The sequence below is a fragment of the Micropterus salmoides genome, unplaced genomic scaffold, assembly GCF_014851395.1.
Source record: "Micropterus salmoides isolate LMB-PRFRI ecotype aquatic unplaced genomic scaffold, ASM1485139v1 Ms_hic_scaffold_5, whole genome shotgun sequence".
In the NCBI taxonomy this organism is placed as follows: domain Eukaryota; kingdom Metazoa; phylum Chordata; class Actinopteri; order Centrarchiformes; family Centrarchidae; genus Micropterus; species Micropterus salmoides.
This window is the reverse complement of record NW_024044237.1, coordinates 25919556-25938169: the sequence shown is the minus strand read 5'-3', so window position 1 is coordinate 25938169 and position 18614 is coordinate 25919556. Positions and strand designations below refer to the sequence as shown.

Sequence of the window (18614 nt, the reverse complement as noted above, 5' to 3'; positions counted from 1 at the left end):
GGCTGATGACCGTTGTGTCAGTTGACAGATGGGTCCCCTGAGGTGCAGTCGTTGGTGTAGAGGGAGAAGAGCAGTGGGGAGGGCAATCCCTGCTGACATTGGGCGAAAGGCGGGGTACACCCTGGACAGGTCGCCAGTACCAGCAAAATCTACATTCAAAAATAAAACTACTCATTATGCAGAAAGGAATTACCAGAATGTGATTAGCATTCACGATTTTATTGTTGGTTAATAATGGAATTATTTGCTATTGATCAAAGTTGAAATACAAATCATTATTAAAATATAAAGAATCTTGTTAATCACTTGATATGTAAAAGAGAATCAAATCCAACAGTGTTACTAGAGTGCAGACTCCTGCTTGCAGCATATAACCTTGACAATCCTACGAGGAACACACACACACACCCCATGGCTGTTGCCTTTAAATGAACACTCTCTGATAACCAGTAGTATGTCTTTTGGTTGACTGAACCTACACCATGATCTACAGGTGGAACCAAGGTTGTTAGTGACATAAATTCAAAAGGAGTCAAATGAATTAATTATGGAAATAATGGTGATGATTAGAAAAAGTGGACCTTGCAGTAAGGCCCATATCAGGAGGAGTGTAGCGGATATAAATTAATGTAATGCATTGCTCCTGTGGCCAGCTCAGATGTACAATGTATTAGAGTTTCAGTAAACTTACATTGCATGGAACTCTATTGGACTCAAGTGTTTTATTTAACGGATAGTTAGAGTGTGTGAGAGGACCTGCAGACATCTGGCCTAGCTGAGGGTTTCTCTCCAACACTAATAAATGAGCAGCTGTTGTTGAGGTGGAATTTGTTTGAACTATTACCTACTGTTGGGCAATTTAATAAGTTTCAAATGTAAAATAGCCTACCTACAAAGAAGCAGCCGTCAAATAAATGCAATTGAGTAGAAAGTTTTCTAACATTTGTTTGTGTAATGTTGTGAAGAACACAGAAGCATAAAATGGAAATAATCAAGTACTTCAAAGTTGTACTTACGTACAGTAAGTAACACCATCTTTCTGATCTGTTCTGCCAAAGATAAGTCCTTATGACTTATCCCATATGACGTGTGGGAGAAAACCTTCTTCTCAGCCACATGTAGTTAGGTCACCACCACACTGTTCACTTATCTCATAAAGTTGCACAAACCTGAAGAGTTCAATATGATTGTAATATCAATAACAGAGTACATGTAAAACTGATTAGGATTTGTTGTGCATTCACCTATATACACCTTCTACTCCTCCTTTTGTGGGCCTTATTGCAAGGCTCTCCTCCTCTAAACTTCTCCTTTGTTCCTTTGACAACACTGTTTCCCTGTCCAGCTTCCACTACTAAAATTAGATCTGCCTAGAATTAATGGTGTCTTATCTTGTTTTATACAGTATATTGATAGTTGTAAAACAGTATTTGTCTTTTATTTTATTTCAACCTGTGTATGTTTTTACATTAATTGTTGTAAAGCACTGTGTGAGGCCTATTTGTATTTTTATCTCTTATTTTATTTCAACGTGTTCATGTATTACATTGATTGTTGTAAAGCACTTTGTTTCTTGCATTGAAAAGTGTTATAAGGGTTTAATTGCAACACTATATCAACCAGGAAACATATTACTTGAGATCAGAAGGTAAGCTTATTCTTATGCTCAAGGAGGATCAACAAGTGCTCACTATAATGGCTTATTGAGACACTTGTGTTTTTTTTTTCTTTTTTAAACCAATGGGGCTTGAGATTCTTTTACTGAATTAAGAGACTTGTTGACTTATTAAAGGTTTTCCAGTGATCACGAGCGTTTAATGTAATGCAATTCTGTTGAACAAAATGGAAATGGACCTTAACTGTGATCGTCTTTACTTAGTTTTAATAGAAAAAAAGAGGAGTTACACAATTGTTATTATAAAAGCATGGAACACGATAACTGAGAATGTAAGAAAACCAAAAACAGTTTTAACTTTAACATGAGTAAATCTCACACAAATAAGGAGTGGATGAGAGGCAAAGCAAAACATTCAGAAGGAATTGTCACACTCTTAAACACATTTAAAATAATTATATATAACAAAGACTGCACGGGAGCTTGAGACACTGCCGTGTTAGGAAAGTAAAACACAACATCTGCTGCTGTGGAAGATGCCGAGGAATGTTAATTATTCCCCACCAAGTATGAACACCAGTCATCACGTTTTATATTTATAGGTATATACACGATAGATTCTGTGGGTGACACTACAAATATATACAATAAAACGTGGGCAACCAAAATCTATACATTTAATCATAGGTTTAGCACCTCATACATCATGATTACATTATAAACAAGCACACACACACACACACACACACACACACACACACACACACACACACACGTGTTGAAATGCTGTCGTAACAAGAGAAACTGAAGTATTTGGATAGAAGACTGCTTATGTCCATTTGATGTTTTTTTGTAAAATATACAAGTTTTAATGGGTTTCAAGGGCCCCAGAATCACAACAATCAATGATTATGTACATGGCAGTAAGATAAAATAAAAAAAAATACAAGTATGTGGTTTTTTGTTACAGTATTAAACCAGTTTGGGCTGCTTTGATCCACTCCATTTTGCACCGCTATTTAAGAAACTCCAGTTTCTTCTGCAAAGAGGTTATGCAGTGACAGTAAGGAAAGCAAACTGTATGGCACAAGGAGTAACAATGGTCCAAGAGGATTATTCTGCATTAACACTTGTTTCTGGGACTGTATCCTTAAGTTAATCACAAAATATATGCGATTAATTACACACATGAAAACAAACACCTATGTGGTAAAAAATAATAGGAATTATATAGTAACAGAAACTAGCCATTAATAAGTTCACCTTTCTTATCCATCTGTACTAGGGACTATAAGAAATAGTCAAAATTGTAGTTTTTAGCTGCAGCCTCACATAAACCAAAACTAACGGTGGTGCATTCAGGCACTCCTCGTCAACTGGTAAAGTTAAAAACATTAAAATTTATCACCAAGAATGGCCAGCAAAGTGGTAAATACTGGTGGAAAACTTGGGCATATTCCTTATTACCCAGGCTTACACTATCTTTCACTTCACACAACACATGACGTACAACGGGCAAAGATAACTTCTCTGCTACACCCAGTGATTCACAACATATGCAAACTGATTAACAAAACAAACAGTGGTGTGTGTGCCCAGCTTATATTATTTACACTTGGCTGTGTCTTTTCCATTGGTACAGTTCATTTGAGAATTTTACCAGTGACCAATGATCATCTGGTAAATATGACACGGTCATACACAACAAGATTAAAGAGTTTGCAAGAAGTGCCTGAATGCACCACTACACTAGTGACCAACATACAATGGATAAAAAGATACTGAGTGCTGCACATATGATACTGGCTGTGATCTCAAAGAAAGCCTAATTTCTCAGGCCAGATTTGAAGGGGCATTTGGGACATGCTTTGTTGACCAGTTATCGATATTGAAATGTTGACTTACTGGGTGCAACTTGTGAATTGGTATGCAGCATAAGTGTCTATGCAACTAGCCATCGTCACAACAAAAGACATATAACGGGTCCCTGTCTAAGAAGCAAAACATTTTATAGGCTAGTGTTTTACGTCCATATATTTTGAAGTTTTGTTTTTTTCCTTGCCCTGGGATGTTGTGTTTATCTGAGTAATAACAGCAAATGGAGCTTAAAATAAGATATTTTTCATTGTTAACTTTTTTGTGCCAAATATTGCATGTGAGGTTTGACCCACGGGATATTACATCTTACACAAATGTCACCACAAACCAAATATTTCAGTATTACTTAATACCCACACCACTGATTTTTCCTTCAATAAAAATGGTAGCTGTGCATGTTCCTTATCTTCGTTGTTTATATTTTGCAGTTGGATCTTAGAGGGGCCAGATGAACAGTAAAATATTACTTATGCGAACAAAAAAATAAATACATTATGATATCCTTTTTAAGTAAACAGCATGCGTTTAAGCCTCAACTCTGGCATATCTACTGGTTTCTCAAACTGACTGCAATCTACTACAGGTGATCCATGTTTCATGACTCAAAGCAGCAAAACTGCATTGCACTTGAATATTCCATATCCCATGCCTATATAAACAACATTGGTATAACAAAATGTTCAGTGATACTAAGATGTCCATTAAATCTTATGCTCCCATAAAGAAAATAATTGCCTTAATATTTTGTCAGTTTTCAAGGTCAACATGTTCCGACTGTAATACTAGTTTTTTCTGGAAATGTACACTCAGTCCATTGATGCATTGTCTGATAAATTCACGGAGACACTCCAACAGTGCACCCCATCACCTCATACTTCTGCCCCATCACTTTGCTCAGCCTCATTTTTAAGATTTGGCACTTTGGAACCACCTCAGAGGCTCCTGTTTCAGCTAAAGTGTCTGCTCTCACTCCCTGTATGGGGGCCCGGGGCTTTGGGTGATTGAGCACCACCACAGGCTGGTACGGCCCTGGTCGTTTCACCAGTTGGTCCACCTTCAGTGGCATTGGGTAAATAACTGTACAGTCAGCTAGACTTGCCATAGGCACCTGAGTCTTGTATTTGGATATTCTAAGTTTCAGTCCCTTCTTGCTTTTTTTCCAAACGCCTACTTGAACCCTTTTCAGAGAGACAGTCAGGAACTTAGAGGAGATGTCCTGTTCACTTTTTGCTGTTTGCTGCGGAGAGTCTGCCGTCCCAGACGCATCTACATGTGTGGCAATTTTAGAGACAGCTTCCTCAGCTGTGGAAGGTTTGTGGAAGGTGTGACTGCATTTATTATTGTCTTTTGGCGTAGTGCTCTTTTTTTCCACCTTGACATTGGTTAGGTTGTGGGGCAGTGCATGAGGGTGCTGAATACCCTTATCATGCTCCTCTACTTTTACAGACTCACTGGTCAGCTCTGTCAACAGAAGGTCGCGGGTGAAGGCTCTCTCTTTTGTGGCCACCTGAGAACAGTACCCTGATGTCGGCGCCTCCTTCACCTGCTCTGTGCTGTTTGTTATCCTGGTATGCTCTCGAGTTGTACCACCAGAACTGTTACTTTTATCCATCACTATACCACGCAGAGCCATTACCAGTGGTTGAATGGAGCCTTGCACGTCCTCCGGTTGTTGACTTAATGAAAACACGGAAGAGATGACCGGAAAACTTTCAGGCACATCTCCCTCTCCAGCTCTCTCATTGGATCCGACTTCCTGGCTCCAAGTTGAGATCTTAGAATTTGTGCGATTAGAAAGCACAGGTTTTTTGACTGATGAGGGCTCAGTTACAGTCCTGGGTACTGAAAAGGATGGATTTGCAACATTATCCTTACAAACTGAAACTGCTTGGGCCGCTGCAGCAATGGGAACACTCAAGGATGGAGAAGCTGATTTCAAACTTTGCTGGTTCAAGCCTATCGCTTCTTTCCTTATTTTTGAAGTGCTGTTCTTAGGGCAGATCTCCCCGGGTTCCATCTTTACAGCCACCGACACATCTTGAGGAAGGCTTTTTATTTCACTTGACCTCCTGGGTGGGATGCTCTTGGAATGCTCTGGAATTAAAGTCTTTCTCTCATCCACTGCTCTCTGAGAAACACAAGCTCCCATGTTTTGTGGATGTGGGGTGCTAGTCAACCTGTTGACAACCCTGACGGAGGTAATAGTGGGCGGAGCTGCATTATGGTTCACAGGTTCTCTCTGTGCAACTTTGATCCCACTATTTCCTTCTCTTACAGGATTCAGGATGCTTTTGGGAACCTTGTTTGGGACGACTGTGTGGCATTCCAAGTTGATTATTTCTTGTGACGTTCTTTTCAATCCACCTTTGTCTTTGCTTACTTGATTCTGGAGGTTTTTGGAGATATTGGCTGGGACTACAGCAGGACGCTCCACATTCAGAGTCTTTGTTTCACACTGTTTCCTGTTAATGGTGCACGTCCCCAAACTCATAGACTTCACAGTGTTTGGATAATGTAATGTGGATGAGAGTGGCTTACCCAGTGCAGCATTTTGAGAGACTGTGGTCCTTGTGTCTTTTATCACAGACTCGTTTTCTTGTTGAGAGACGAGCCTCAGCTTTAGCTCCTTTGTCCCATTGACAGTTTTCACCTCAACAAGTTCAACCAAACAGCCAGCAGGGATAGTTACTTCCTCTGGAAGAGAGACCGTTAGGGCCCTGTTGTGCTGAATGAGTCCATTCAAAGGGGTATAAAGTTCTGCATTACCATTAGTGGCATTTGATGCATTTGCGTCCAGTGTTTTCCCCCGCTGTTCATCTTTACCCAGTCTGACTGCAGCTGCACTCGGGGTAGGTATTTTTACCCGAACAGCTGGTAGAAGAGATGATGGATCAGCAGAGGGCACACTTGGTAAGGCACTGGAGACAGGAATATGTGAATTTTTTGTGGTGCCAGGCTTAGCAGGTCCTTGACTAATGCTTTTACTATGCAAACGATCAATGTGCTTCACAAGGCACAGCCTCCTCATATACCCCTGTCCACAGTGGGGACATTTGAAAGGATACTTTGCAGTGTGTTGCTTCAGGTGAGCATTTAACTCTGCCTCACTGAATGAGACATTGTTACAATAAAAACAGTAAAACCGCGTCCCCATATGCTCGATCATGTGCTTCTTGAACACTGCTGCGTCTGTAGATGCAAATCCACATTTATCACAATACATCACGTTTGACGTGCTCAATACACGATCCAAAGCCAAATTCGGGTGTCCACCGTTCACAGACGATGGCATGCTTTGATAGCTGACAGGCTTCATGTTGAGAAGTGAGGTCCACTGGTCAACTGGCAGCAGGTCCCACAAACACAAAGGCTACAATTATAGGGTAGAGTAAACCTCCATCTTCAAGGGCTTTCATTCATCAGAGAAGACTGGTGAAGCGGCAAATGAGACAGCTCCCCCTGTAAAAAGCAGATAAGAAAAAAATGCTTTAACGGTGAAGTCAGTGGATAAACCTCACGGGGTAACGTTACATTGCTGACACACAGACAAGGCCCATAAAGCCCCTCCCCCCTCACACACAGCTCATGCAGCATTTTCTGCGCCCGAAGCGGTTTAATTACCTGTGCACGGATTCCAAGTATAGCAAGAGACACATACAGTTGAACTAAACTGAAATCAGTCATCTCTAATTGCATTTTCCTACTGCTGTCCCGGGCTGTTTTCCTTTGAACACAGGAAAAAGGCCCTACCTGACACCACAACAGGAGACTCGCAAAGACGACGGCCCGTATTTCAACTGTTTAGGTTTCCAAAAGAGTCCAATCCCACACACGTACCTTATTGGAGTGTTGTATAACAGCGTTTTGATGTGTTTTCAAGTGAGTAAATCCTTTCTGTTGATGTGATACTAACGCTCGTCGCCGCAGCCAACCGAGCCGCTTTGCTTTAGCTTGGAGTTAGCCATCTGTAGCTAGCGAAGACGATTCCGGAAAGAGGTTGCTCTGGCCTTCAAAATAATAGTAAATAATCAAAATCGTAACCCTCTAATCAATAGATGTTTCTTACTTTTTCGATAATTCCTCCATATATACTGTACTTGATTTCTTTTAGACATGCTGTATGCTACTAAACAATATTGTGGTGCATGTTGGTATGAGAGTAAAGTATAATTTTGAAGGTCATGACCGGAAGTTAAACTTTTTATTTTGTTTTTGACAAGTGGCGAGCTGGGTGCAGCGTAGCCGCTATTCTTGAAGAAAAAACAGACAATCCCCCTATACGTGCCGTTATTATTTACGCTAAATTCTAAAAATCTGCTACACAAACCACGTAATGCTTTGATTGGGCATCTACGTTATTCACGCCCTCAAATGTGACAACTTCCTCCATCTATCACAATATTAATTTTAAACTCGGCGGTGCAGTTTCATAATTAAATGGCCAAACGCAACACTTGTACTTGTCTTAGAGACAGGCGGGCAGCAGGGGCTCCCACCAGCTGGTTTAATGGGTCTGTATTATTGAGAGTTCACCCAGTGACACAGGAAGTGGTTTAAAGCTTTTGTGATGTGATAATGAAGTCCAACCACAGGCTTTCACAGCTGAGTGCGACCACAGACAGATCAGAGATAAACAACTGCACGTTGTGGGTAATTGAAATTGAAATGCGCTAAAACAAAGGAAAACATGCTGTTTATAAGAATCTGCAGACTGCTTCCTAACATGTCTGTGTCACTGGCCTTACCAAGGTGAGTAACGTTAATACTCTTTCTTTATAACAAATACTCGACTATACTGGAGAGTATTCACTGTTTCGTAGTACTTTCTTAATTGTAACGTTAGTTGTTGTTGTTTTTTTTCATTTAGAAGCCACGGTGCTTAAATGCCTTTAACATATCTGTAGATTTTATCAAATTCTTGTTGCAGTATTTGCTCTGATTTACACCTGTTATTGTAACCCTCGTACTGTAGCTCATGTGAGGATCACCATGACTATTGTGAAAACAGTTTCTGGGATTTGCACACCATTGTTGCAATTCATAATGACACAGCAGTGGCTTTCGCTTGACCCTCCCATTCCCCGTTTGTCAGACATATACGCCTGCGAGCTTCCTGATTATGGCAATATTAATCCAACTAACCCGGACGCAAGCTGCCTGCTCGTTTGTCCTCAGAAAGCGACTTTTCTCGTCTCTTCTCAGACACGGAGTTATCCGCCGCAGCATGGCCTCAGACCCGTCAGCAACAGAGACAGCCCGGTTCGACTTTCTGGTGATCGGCGGCGGGTCTGGAGGTCTGGCCGGTGCTCGGAGAGCGTCGGAGCTCGGAGCAGCCACCGCCGTGATCGAGAGCCACAAACTCGGAGGTACCTGCGTGAGTAAAAATAAAACCACTGTTGCCTCTGCAGCTTTCATACACATGTCACCGCGAAGCCTCCGGACTCATTTTGTGGGAGTTTTCTGTACAACAAACATTGTTGGCCGATAAGTACTTCCCTAGCCTTAACACACTGACGCTAACATCCAATCTATAACATATATAAGTGACAAAGCCTTTACATTTCAAGTAAGTAGAAGAGTTAACCCTGGGAAAAACTATAAGCCCTTCATTAAATCCAACTAGACTTATATGTTGTAAGTTTTGCAACAGGTGAAATTTAGTCTGTGCACAAGGGATGCAATAGGGGCAAATAGCTGCATATAACTCTAGTTTTATTATTATAAGACTGTTGTATTTGGAAAGCATTATATTATTGGTATTCATATTAATGTGTTTTCAGTTGATCTAACAGTAAGGGAAGTTGAACAGAAGAGATATGGTCCCAAACCACAGAAACCCCAATTTATCTGATTAATTTGCCTGATTAAAAAAAGCTCATATAACATTATTATATATACATACAACCATGTAAAAAGGGATTAAGCAATGGTTAAATCCAGCCAAACCCAATTTATGCACCTTTTTTAAAATTTGCATAAAAGGTTCATGCATCTGCGGTGTTAGTCTGAAGTATTTTCTTTTTAACTTAACACGTGCGTGAACCCTATTTGATCAAGTTTACACTGAACTAATTTGCTCTGTTCGAATGTTTTCCAGGTCAATGTTGGCTGTGTCCCCAAGAAGGTACAATTTTCTTTCCATTCTTGTTGTAATAGGCCTAATAATCATTTTTAATTTGCATCAAAGTTCACTAGATGGCTAGATGGTGTCTTTACCTTTCTTCACAGGTTATGTGGAATGCTGCAGTTCATGCTGAGTACCTTCATGATCACAATGATTACGGCTTTGACGTTGGAAATGTTCGTTTCAGTTGGGAGTAAGTTACAGTTTCTGCTTCTGTCCTCTTTTTGTTTTTCAGTCTTTGGTGCAAACAATGAGCTCTGTTGAAACCCTGTATGGTGTTTCCTGGAAAAAACGGTATCCATTTCTTAGCAACTTCTCAGTTTCTCGTGTCTTCTGTTGCTTCACTTTAGTCCACTTCTCTGTGTTTGTGCACAACATATTGCGGTTCAGGTGATTGTTAAAGATAAGCTTTTGGAAGGAGTGGCTGTATGGGTATAGTATACCTGTATGGGTTTAATTAAAAGTGTGTCCAGCTGTCTGAGTACTTCCATATTGTGCGTGCAACACAGTTAATAATGGTATTTCAATTATTTTCATTCTTTACACTATTGAAAAAAGTATATATTAGAAGGTCTCATTAAAAACCTGTTTAATCCAATGTTGCAACATATCTTTGCAGCAAATGCTGTGTGTATGAAGCTTCTGTTTCAACTTTTTTGAAACTGTGTCAAAACCGTTGACTCAACTCTGTATTTGGCTAAAGTTTGTATTGTGTCAGGTTGCATTATATTAAAATGCATTTGAGTTATTTTGTCCAGCTCATATACCTTATAGCAGCAGGATTGGTTATAAATTTGAATAGACAATGCAATATAGTTTCCATAAAACGGCATCAAATATCTAATAATAATACTCATGTTGTGACATGATGCTTTTGTAGTCTTTCCCAGCACTAATATATGTGTTATTTGTTTAACATAAGAGTACAAAATACTCTGTAGTACCATAGTGTATATAGCAGTTTTCGATTTTTAAGATTACAATATGAAAGCATGAAGACAGTTAAACAATTAAACTTTTTATGTCAAACTTTTATCGCACCACTGAATGTAAAACATTTTATTACTCCAAAACAATTTAATGCCAGTATTTTTATCTTCACATATGGGGTTATCTGGTGTTTTTTTTTTTTTTCAGTCTTGTTTTGACATTACATATGTATATTTCTCTTGGTATGAATAACCCAGTACAATATTGTGAAGTGCTACACATAGTTTTTCTCTAATATGCAAAGATTTACTCCTGTTTGTATATATATGTATATTTTTTTTATAATAGTTTTTTTACTCCACCATTAGAAACACGTGTACATACTTTGTTCAAATTTTGTCTTTGCAGAAATCTCAAGGCCAAAAGGGATGCTTATGTCGGTCACCTAAATCGCATTTATCGCAACAATCTTGACAAAGTAAGTTCCTATTCATATGATCTTTGTTATTTCAGTTGTTGTTTGTGTTGTTATTATATAGAGCTCCAAACTGTTTTTGGGGAGGCTGAGTCAATGGAAGTGAAAAAATATTCCATTAGTTATCAAAAGGCGATCACATAGAATAACCTAAATGTGTGATTTGGTTAAAGAGATAGTTCAGAGATATAGTAGTGTCGGAAGTTTACTGTTTTTCCCAGAGTCGGAAACTAATAAATGCCGTTGGACAAACCCTATATTAGGTCAGCAATATTAGGTGTCTCGGTTCAATTGTTGAGTGTCTATGGGATCAAATAACAAGACCATGATCTCACAGGTATCCATGAATTGCGTGAAACTAAGCAAGTAAACTAAGGGTGTGTGCTGGGGCACTCTTTTCCAAGCTTTGTCTGAGGGGAGGCCTCAGACAAAGCCGCTGCTCAGTCCCAGACTTTGGGGAGGCCTCAGACAAAGCCCCTGCACAGTCCCAGACTTTGAAAACCCTGATGTAAATGCTCCGTACTTGTATAGCGCCTTTCTAGTCTTTTCGACCACTCAAAACGCTTTTACACTACATCTGCATTCACCATTCAAACACTGAGCCTAAGTGCTCAAACAGAAACTAACATTCACACACATTTATACACTGGCGGAACATATGTCAATGTCAATGTCAGTTCGGGGTTCAAGGACACTTCGACATGTAGCCTGGGGGGAGCCGGGATTGAACCGCCAACCTGCTCTACCTCCTGAGCCACAGCCACCCCTGCAATACACTGATCTACTACTAAACTAAATTTTTTTTTGACTTGTTTCGTTTATTTATAGCTCTTTCGAAAGAAAGTAATTGCATGGAAAATAATGACATCTGCTCCATTGCAGGCTAAAATCCAAACTATTCAAGGTCATGCCAGGTTCACAGGTGATCCTGAGCCTACTGTGGAGGTCAATGGAAGAAAGTATACAGCGCCTCACATCCTCATCGCCACTGGAGGGCAGCCTTCTGTTATGAGTGATGCTGAAGTTCCAGGTAAGTTATACTTGGAAAAGGTAAATCATCTTGTGTTGTTTTATTTAATCTATTAATCAGATAAGACCACTTTTATAAAAGTGTAAAATTGTGCAAAATATTGTGTTTATTTATCATTTCAGGGGCAAGTCTGGGCATTACCAGTGATGGTTTTTTTGAACTTGAAACTCTGCCAAAGTAAGCATATATATCTTCTTCAGTGTTTATACCATGTTTAAAGTTTGTGCCTATAATTAAAAGTTCTGTTTTTTCAACAGGCGCAGTGTGATTGTCGGTGCGGGTTATATTGCAGTGGAGATGGCAGGCATCCTTTCCACCCTGGGGTCCAAAACATCCCTCATTATTCGACAGGCAGGAGTAAGAAACACATCAGCTGAATACTAAATTAAGATTTTCAAAAGTGTGCAGCCATGCGGTAATGAAAATACATGTACTGGGTCTCCATGTACTCTCATATTCACTCTGTAGGTTTTGAGGAACTTTGACAGCTTCATAAGCACAAACTGCACCAAAGAACTGCAAAACTCTGGTGTGGATTTGTGGAAGAATTCTCAGGTGAAGTCTGTGTGTAAAACGGACAGAGGGCTGGAGGTGACGCTTGTCACCAAAGATCCAGAGAAGAAGAATGACGAGGAGAAGATCAGAACCATCCAGGAAGTGGACTGCCTTCTCTGGGCCATCGGCAGGCAGCCTAACATTTCTGGATTGAACATCGGCGAGATGGTAACAGTCTACTTTGCTCGTCAAAGTTCTCATTATGATGCTTAAGCTAAAATGTGCATAGGTAACGACATATAACATCAAAGACAAAAATGTAGGGACATGTTCCTAGACAGACAAAATAATTGAATGGCAGTGTACAAAAAAAGTAGCTTTCTGAAAGAAATTTAACACCTTGTTTTATGTAAAAAGCCAAAAAATAAACTAAGCTTAGGATCTTCTTAAATCAGTGATTAGGGATAATCTGGGAACAAGACTAGACAACTGTCATATAACAGTCTTTGTTAGTTTGTAAGAGGTGAAGAGTGTAGTGCTTGTTAGCTCAGGTTTATCAGGCTAATTAATAACAGATTAAAGGGGCAGTGTAAGGCAAAGTCTTTTTTCTATTTAAGGCATCTCAACGTAGTTTAAGGAAGTGGGCTATCAGATTTTTCAATTAAAGGAAATTAAGTTTAATAGACTTTTGTACCTAATTAATAATGCATATTGTGGCTTCTCTTTTTACTGTCTAGCCTGTAATATGAAGCAGAATTTGAGTGAGATATCAATGCCGGAGTTTAACACTCAGGGAACCACTTACTTGTATTTACAGGTGCATCTAAAAAAAAAATTTATATTGTGGAAAAGTTAATTTTCCATATAGTCTAGATTCATTACACACAAAGTGGAATATTTCAAGATTTTTTTTTTCATTTTAATCTTAATGATTACACCTTACAGCTCCAGTATCTCAAAACTATTAGAATTTTCTAATACAGAATCTCTAATACAGAAATGTTGACCTGACAAGAGCTCTAATCCGCTAATTAATTCAAACACCTGCTAAGGGTTCCTGAGTCTTTCTGTCAATCTGGGTCTGGTGCTAAAATTGCACCTTTCCACGATATAAAATTTTTTTGAGATGCACCTGTAGAAAACATCACACTAAAGGAACTATAAAGGAGAAGTGATGAGATCTGTCATCAGCCATGGTGTAATACCCGCTTATTGATGCCATTACATTTAAAGGGATAGGAAGTGATTGTAATCAGTACACTTTTTGTTAAGTATATATTTTAATAGAGTAAGTAGATATTTCTTCACAGTTTGCTGGCTCTCTGTTTTGTTTGTGTTCTGAAAAAAAACAATCCGGTTTTCCTACACAGTCCTGGCTTTCCTAAATGGAAAACAAATAAAGTGGTGTGGACCATGCCACACAACATTGTTCCAACCAATCGGCAACAGGTAGTGTTAGTGCTTGTGCATAGTAGTTTTGGGGGAGGCGGAGCAGTGGGAGAGAGAGTTCTATACACAGCCAAAGAGGAAAAGGTCCGAGGAGTATAAACAAAGAAAGTTATGACCAGGCAAGAAGAAACCTCAGAGATTTGAAATTGGGAGGTCAGAGCTTCTGTGGGAGAGCTGAAGGGAGAGGGGTGTATTTGTTTGGCAGTTTGAGTTAAAAAATCTTTCTGCACAATCACTTAATCTCCCTTTAAGCCTTCACAGGTGGGTAAGTCATTGTTATTTCTTTTTTTAAATAGAAACATTTTTTTTTTCTTAGTTGCTCACCCTTTATTTACAGTTTCTGTTCCAAGTGTACACTGTCAGCAGCTTGTTGTTAGTATGGGAGAGAACAGAAATGGCTGAAACATACTGTGTCTTTCCTCCATGATCGTTGTGTATCCCAGCAGAGCTTTACAGCTTATCACAGTGATTCACATTTTTCTGTGGAAATGACTGGAGTGCTAAAATGTGTATATATAATAGGTTTTAGTTAATTGATAATAACTACAAAACAATTTTTCTCGCTGTTTGCAGGGTGTGGATACAGATGAACAAGGCCATATCATAGTGGATGAGTTTCAGAACACTAGCCGACCAGGGATCTACGCTGTGGGGGACGTTTGTGGCAAAGCTCTTCTCACACCTGGTAGGGAGTTGCACTTAACTTAAATAATTTTATTAATGTTGCTTAAAAACTATTTAGTCATGTCAGTCAGTTTCTTGAGTAAAGGCTTCAATAGTATTTTTTTAATCCATCTTTAATATCTCTACAATTGTTTTTTGTGCCAAAGAGGTATTTTAATATTGAGTATTTGATTTGAAATTGTGTTTACTGGTCTATTCACAAGATACATTTTTAGTCGTCTTCAGATGAACATAAGATGTTGAGGTCACTTTATTTGAACAGGTGAGGACTCTAGCTTTATTTAGTGTCTATTAAAGTCACATTTGAACACTAGTGGCTCCAAATAACTGCACTGATCTTGCCAGAAAATGCAAATCTGTCCATAAAATGAGCTACTTTGGTCCATGTCTGCCCTGTTCACAGTGCCTGGGTATAAAACTTGTAATTATACGGTATATTAAATAAATCGAACTGCATAAACGCAACAAAGACAACTTTTCAGCCGTGGCACAGGGTCCAACAAAACATGGGGTGTGTTTGAATCAAAAACATTCATACCATGATATGACTAAAAATGTAATCTTTATAGCTTTCAACAAATCTAGTAACCTGTCTCTTTCAATGATATCTAACAAAGAGCAGTTGGAATTGTCATTGATGTAAATATGTAATTTCTCTGCAAAATTCTGTGGTGGTGCTGCTATCTATTATACATAATACCTGTAGTTATAGTTAACAACAGGAAAATAAAGTATTAGCTGTTTTATAGCTAAGATTTTTATGAATGTATTGGTCTCACAATAAAGCTGTTCTTTATAAGTTTACTGGCATTTTGACCTCTTCAGACTTCTGTCCTACTCCGTGCACCATAGGAAAGTAGGTGAAGTTGTGGAAAATTAGTGTTTTCCAGTTTCAGAATAAAGCTTTGCCTTAGTAGGCACCTGAAATGCTTATGCTTATTCAGAGTTGCACTTTCATGTTGTGTTGTATGTTGGGGTAGTTGCCATTGCTGCAGGCAGAAAGCTGGCACACAGACTGTTTGAGGGCAAGAAGGACTCCAAGTTGGACTACTCTACTATTCCCACAGTGGTGTTCAGCCACCCACCCATCGGAACAGTGGGCCTCACAGAAGGTGAGTAGTAGTTTGTACTTATTGTTCTATATCCAGTATTGCTGTGTAGATTTTTAAGAATCAATATTTTTCAAAATCCTTTGTTGTAACACTGTGAAGTTGGTGATATAAACTTATTTTACTATTTGTACATCCTGTAACTTACTCTGTATGAAAGCTTACGTAAATTAAAATTAATCCCAGTTTTAATCAGTAGGACAAGAATTCAAATGCTTTACCTTTTGTGTTTGTTACAGAAGAGGCCATTAAATCCAGAGGAAAGGAAAACGTGAAGATCTACAAGACTTCTTTCACTCCAATGTATCACGCCATCACGAGCAGGAAGAGTCAGTGCATCATGAAGCTGGTGTGTGTGGGCAAGGAGGAGACGGTAGGAGTCATTTGTTCTCTGGATTACAGCTGTTTACAGTTGGTGAAAATGATCAAAACTTTATAGATCAGAAATACTTTTTTTTAACTTTCTTAAAAATCTCTAAACCAAAACGCAGAGGCTTCTGTCTAGATGTACCATTTCCCACCGAGATTGTAATCAGCATTCATGTTGAGAGAAATCATAGTTAATGCACAAAGAGTTGCTTGATGAAGTCCAGAATGCAATTTACCCACAGAATGCATCACATTTTGCATATGAGGGGTGTCTCTTAGCTTTGGTTGTCTTACTAAGTTGTAAGTGGTAGTTTTCTCCACCTGTACATGCTACATAAGAAGCTGATGTCGGCGTGTTCACACCCAATATCTGCAGGTTCTTGAAAGTCATACTGGGAAATATAAGAAGTCAGCTTACTGAAGTAGAAGTAGATGAGGCAGGAGGAATGTTAACACCAAAGATTAACACTAAATTCTTATATAAAACCTTTTTGAAAGGGTACTTATTATAACGGCTGCAGTGATTTTCAAAGACTAAACTGTCTCTTTTCCCCAGGTGGTGGGCCTGCACATGCAAGGCTTGGGCTGTGATGAGATGCTGCAGGGCTTCGCTGTTGCGATCAAAATGGGTGCTACCAAAGCAGACTTTGATAAGACTGTTGCCATTCACCCCACCTCATCTGAGGAGTTTGTCACGATGCGTTAATGCAAACACTAACTCCCCCCTTGCTTCCTTTTATGACCAGCATACCAGGACAGAGTCACTCCTCTGTACTAATCCCGCAACAGCTTGACGACTTGCTTTCTAAAACTGCATACTTCCATATTCTCTCATTTAAGTGACCTTACTGGTGCGCAGTGTTTCATTTTTTCTAATTTTTACCTAAATGGACCAAGACCGGGTTATGGCCTTCTTAAACTGTATTGTAGGTCTTGATTATTGATTGAATATTCCGGATTCCATCTTAACGATTGTGAAATGGAAGTGATGGATCTGCAGGTAGTGTTGTCAGGTGATTGCATGGGAAGTCAAACAACCTCTCTCCTAGTGTATGTGTTTGATTTGTCAGTCATTTGTCAGATGAATATTAAAAACACTGCTGCTCCTTAAGGCACATATTTACTACCAATGCAAGGTCATAACATATTCACTGTACTGTTCTAAAGATTCAATAAATCTGCAGGTTTTTTCTTAATTGTTGGGATTCCTTTCTCTTCATTTTGTGACATTTTGTAAATTTTGGTGATGTTGTAACACTCTTCCGCACTTGTGGCCTTCCGTATCTTTGTTAATAATTGGGTTGGGCAATGAATTGTTTACTTGTGTAAGTGTAAACCTAAACGTTCTCATATTTGCGCAGAGGGAAGCTGTATTTCTGCTTCAAGAACACTCTTGGCAGATTGTATTATTGGTGATGAAAGTAGTGTTTTTTTGTTTGTTTTTTTGTTTGTTTTTTTAAAAGTATGACACTATTTCAGCACTAAAAAAAGACAGACTATTTACCCTGCTATTTACTAGCAGATGTTTTAACTAGCGTGCACACACACTATATGCACACAGATACACTAGGGTGGTGGATCTATTTCCATATGAGATTAGTTAACAGAAATGTATAGAGACTTTTGAAAAGCATTTATGGTGATGAATCACTAAAAACATTTAAGTACTGTACAGTTTTGAGGTACTTAAGTGAAGTTGCTGGGGAACGTACCCTTTTTCTTCCCTGATAATGCTAAATTGTGAACAAATCCATATTGAAAACGTAGAAATAAAAGAAACATCGCTGTGACCCACTCAAATGACCACCCGTGGGTCCCAGGGACTCACTACATTGAACACCAATGAACATCACTGATACTTGCACATTACTTTTAATTTTCTGATACTTTATACTTCTGCTCCAATTCAGTTCAGATGGTAACATTTTATACTTTACTATATTTATTTGGCAGCCAAAGTTACTTTTTACCGTTTATGGTTTTAGATAGGCTACAAGACATATGAGCAATTTATAAAATATGACGCATTATTACACATTAAACTTCCTAAAGCAATGATCAAAATGTAAACATCTACACAACAATGAAATGCAGTTTAGATGTTGATAAATCAATGATAGTAATCCATTACTCTGACAGGGGACACTATGCTGCATAATGACCATTTTTACTTTTGATTTGACTTTTTGGATTTTACTGACAATACTTTTACTACATTAAGATTCATAATGTAAGACTCATTTAATGGAATCTTTTTATATTGTGGTATTAATTATAATTTTCCACCACATGGTAGTTTAACAAAAAAAAAAAATTCTTTATTTTGTTAATCAAACTATAAAGCCTCTAGTATATAATTTCTTCTTAATGGTACATGATATAATTTGACACAAACAGTAGCATAAAGAAGACACGGACAGGAAGTCTAACCCTAACCCATAAAATGACCTTGTTTG

The 18614-nt window shown here is 38.7% G+C and overlaps 2 protein-coding genes across 5 annotated transcripts; one reads left to right on the top strand and one right to left on the bottom strand.

The window, feature by feature from the left end:
- Window positions 1-1860: 1860 nt before the first annotated feature.
- On the bottom strand, window positions 1861-7484 carry LOC119889416. Its single transcript, XM_038700346.1, has 2 exons — window positions 7331-7484; window positions 1861-6952 (listed from the first exon to the last, which is right to left on the bottom strand). The coding sequence occupies exon 2, from the start codon at window positions 6807-6809 to the stop codon at window positions 4329-4331; it is 2481 nt and encodes an 826-aa protein (XP_038556274.1). The 5' UTR covers window positions 6810-6952; window positions 7331-7484; the 3' UTR covers window positions 1861-4328.
- Window positions 7253-17354, top strand: gsr (glutathione reductase). 4 transcript variants are annotated; one of them, XM_038700349.1, is made up of 13 exons: window positions 7253-7372; window positions 8696-8867; window positions 9591-9617; window positions 9722-9810; window positions 10956-11025; window positions 11905-12052; window positions 12175-12229; window positions 12310-12409; window positions 12521-12775; window positions 14570-14681; window positions 15661-15792; window positions 16029-16162; window positions 16715-17354. In XM_038700349.1, exons 2-13 carry the CDS (start codon window positions 8718-8720, stop codon window positions 16862-16864), a joined length of 1422 nt encoding a protein of 473 aa, XP_038556277.1. In that variant the 5' UTR covers window positions 7253-7372; window positions 8696-8717; the 3' UTR covers window positions 16865-17354. The 4 variants fall into 4 exon arrangements, with proteins under 4 accessions (XP_038556277.1, XP_038556276.1, XP_038556275.1 ...); XM_038700348.1 differs by lacking the exon at window positions 7253-7372 and adding an exon at window positions 8001-8242; XM_038700347.1 differs by lacking the exon at window positions 7253-7372 and having other exon boundaries at window positions 8588-8867.
- The last annotated feature ends 1260 nt before the right edge of the window (window positions 17355-18614 follow it).

Bases quoted from the DNA above. Each gene is read 5' to 3' on its own strand.
- gsr (XM_038700347.1), top strand. From the start codon at position 8,613: ATGGCAATATTAATCCAACTAACCCGGACGCAAGCTGCCTGCTCGTTT. The intron at 12,230-12,309 runs GTAAGCATATAT...TTTTTTCAACAG, and splicing joins GAACTTGAAACTCTGCCAAA to GCGCAGTGTGATTGTCGGTG. The intron at 14,682-15,660 runs GTAGGGAGTTGC...ATGTTGGGGTAG, and splicing joins CAAAGCTCTTCTCACACCTG to TTGCCATTGCTGCAGGCAGA.
- LOC119889416 (XM_038700346.1), bottom strand. From the start codon at position 6,809: ATGAAGCCTGTCAGCTATCAAAGCATGCCATCGTCTGTGAACGGTGGA.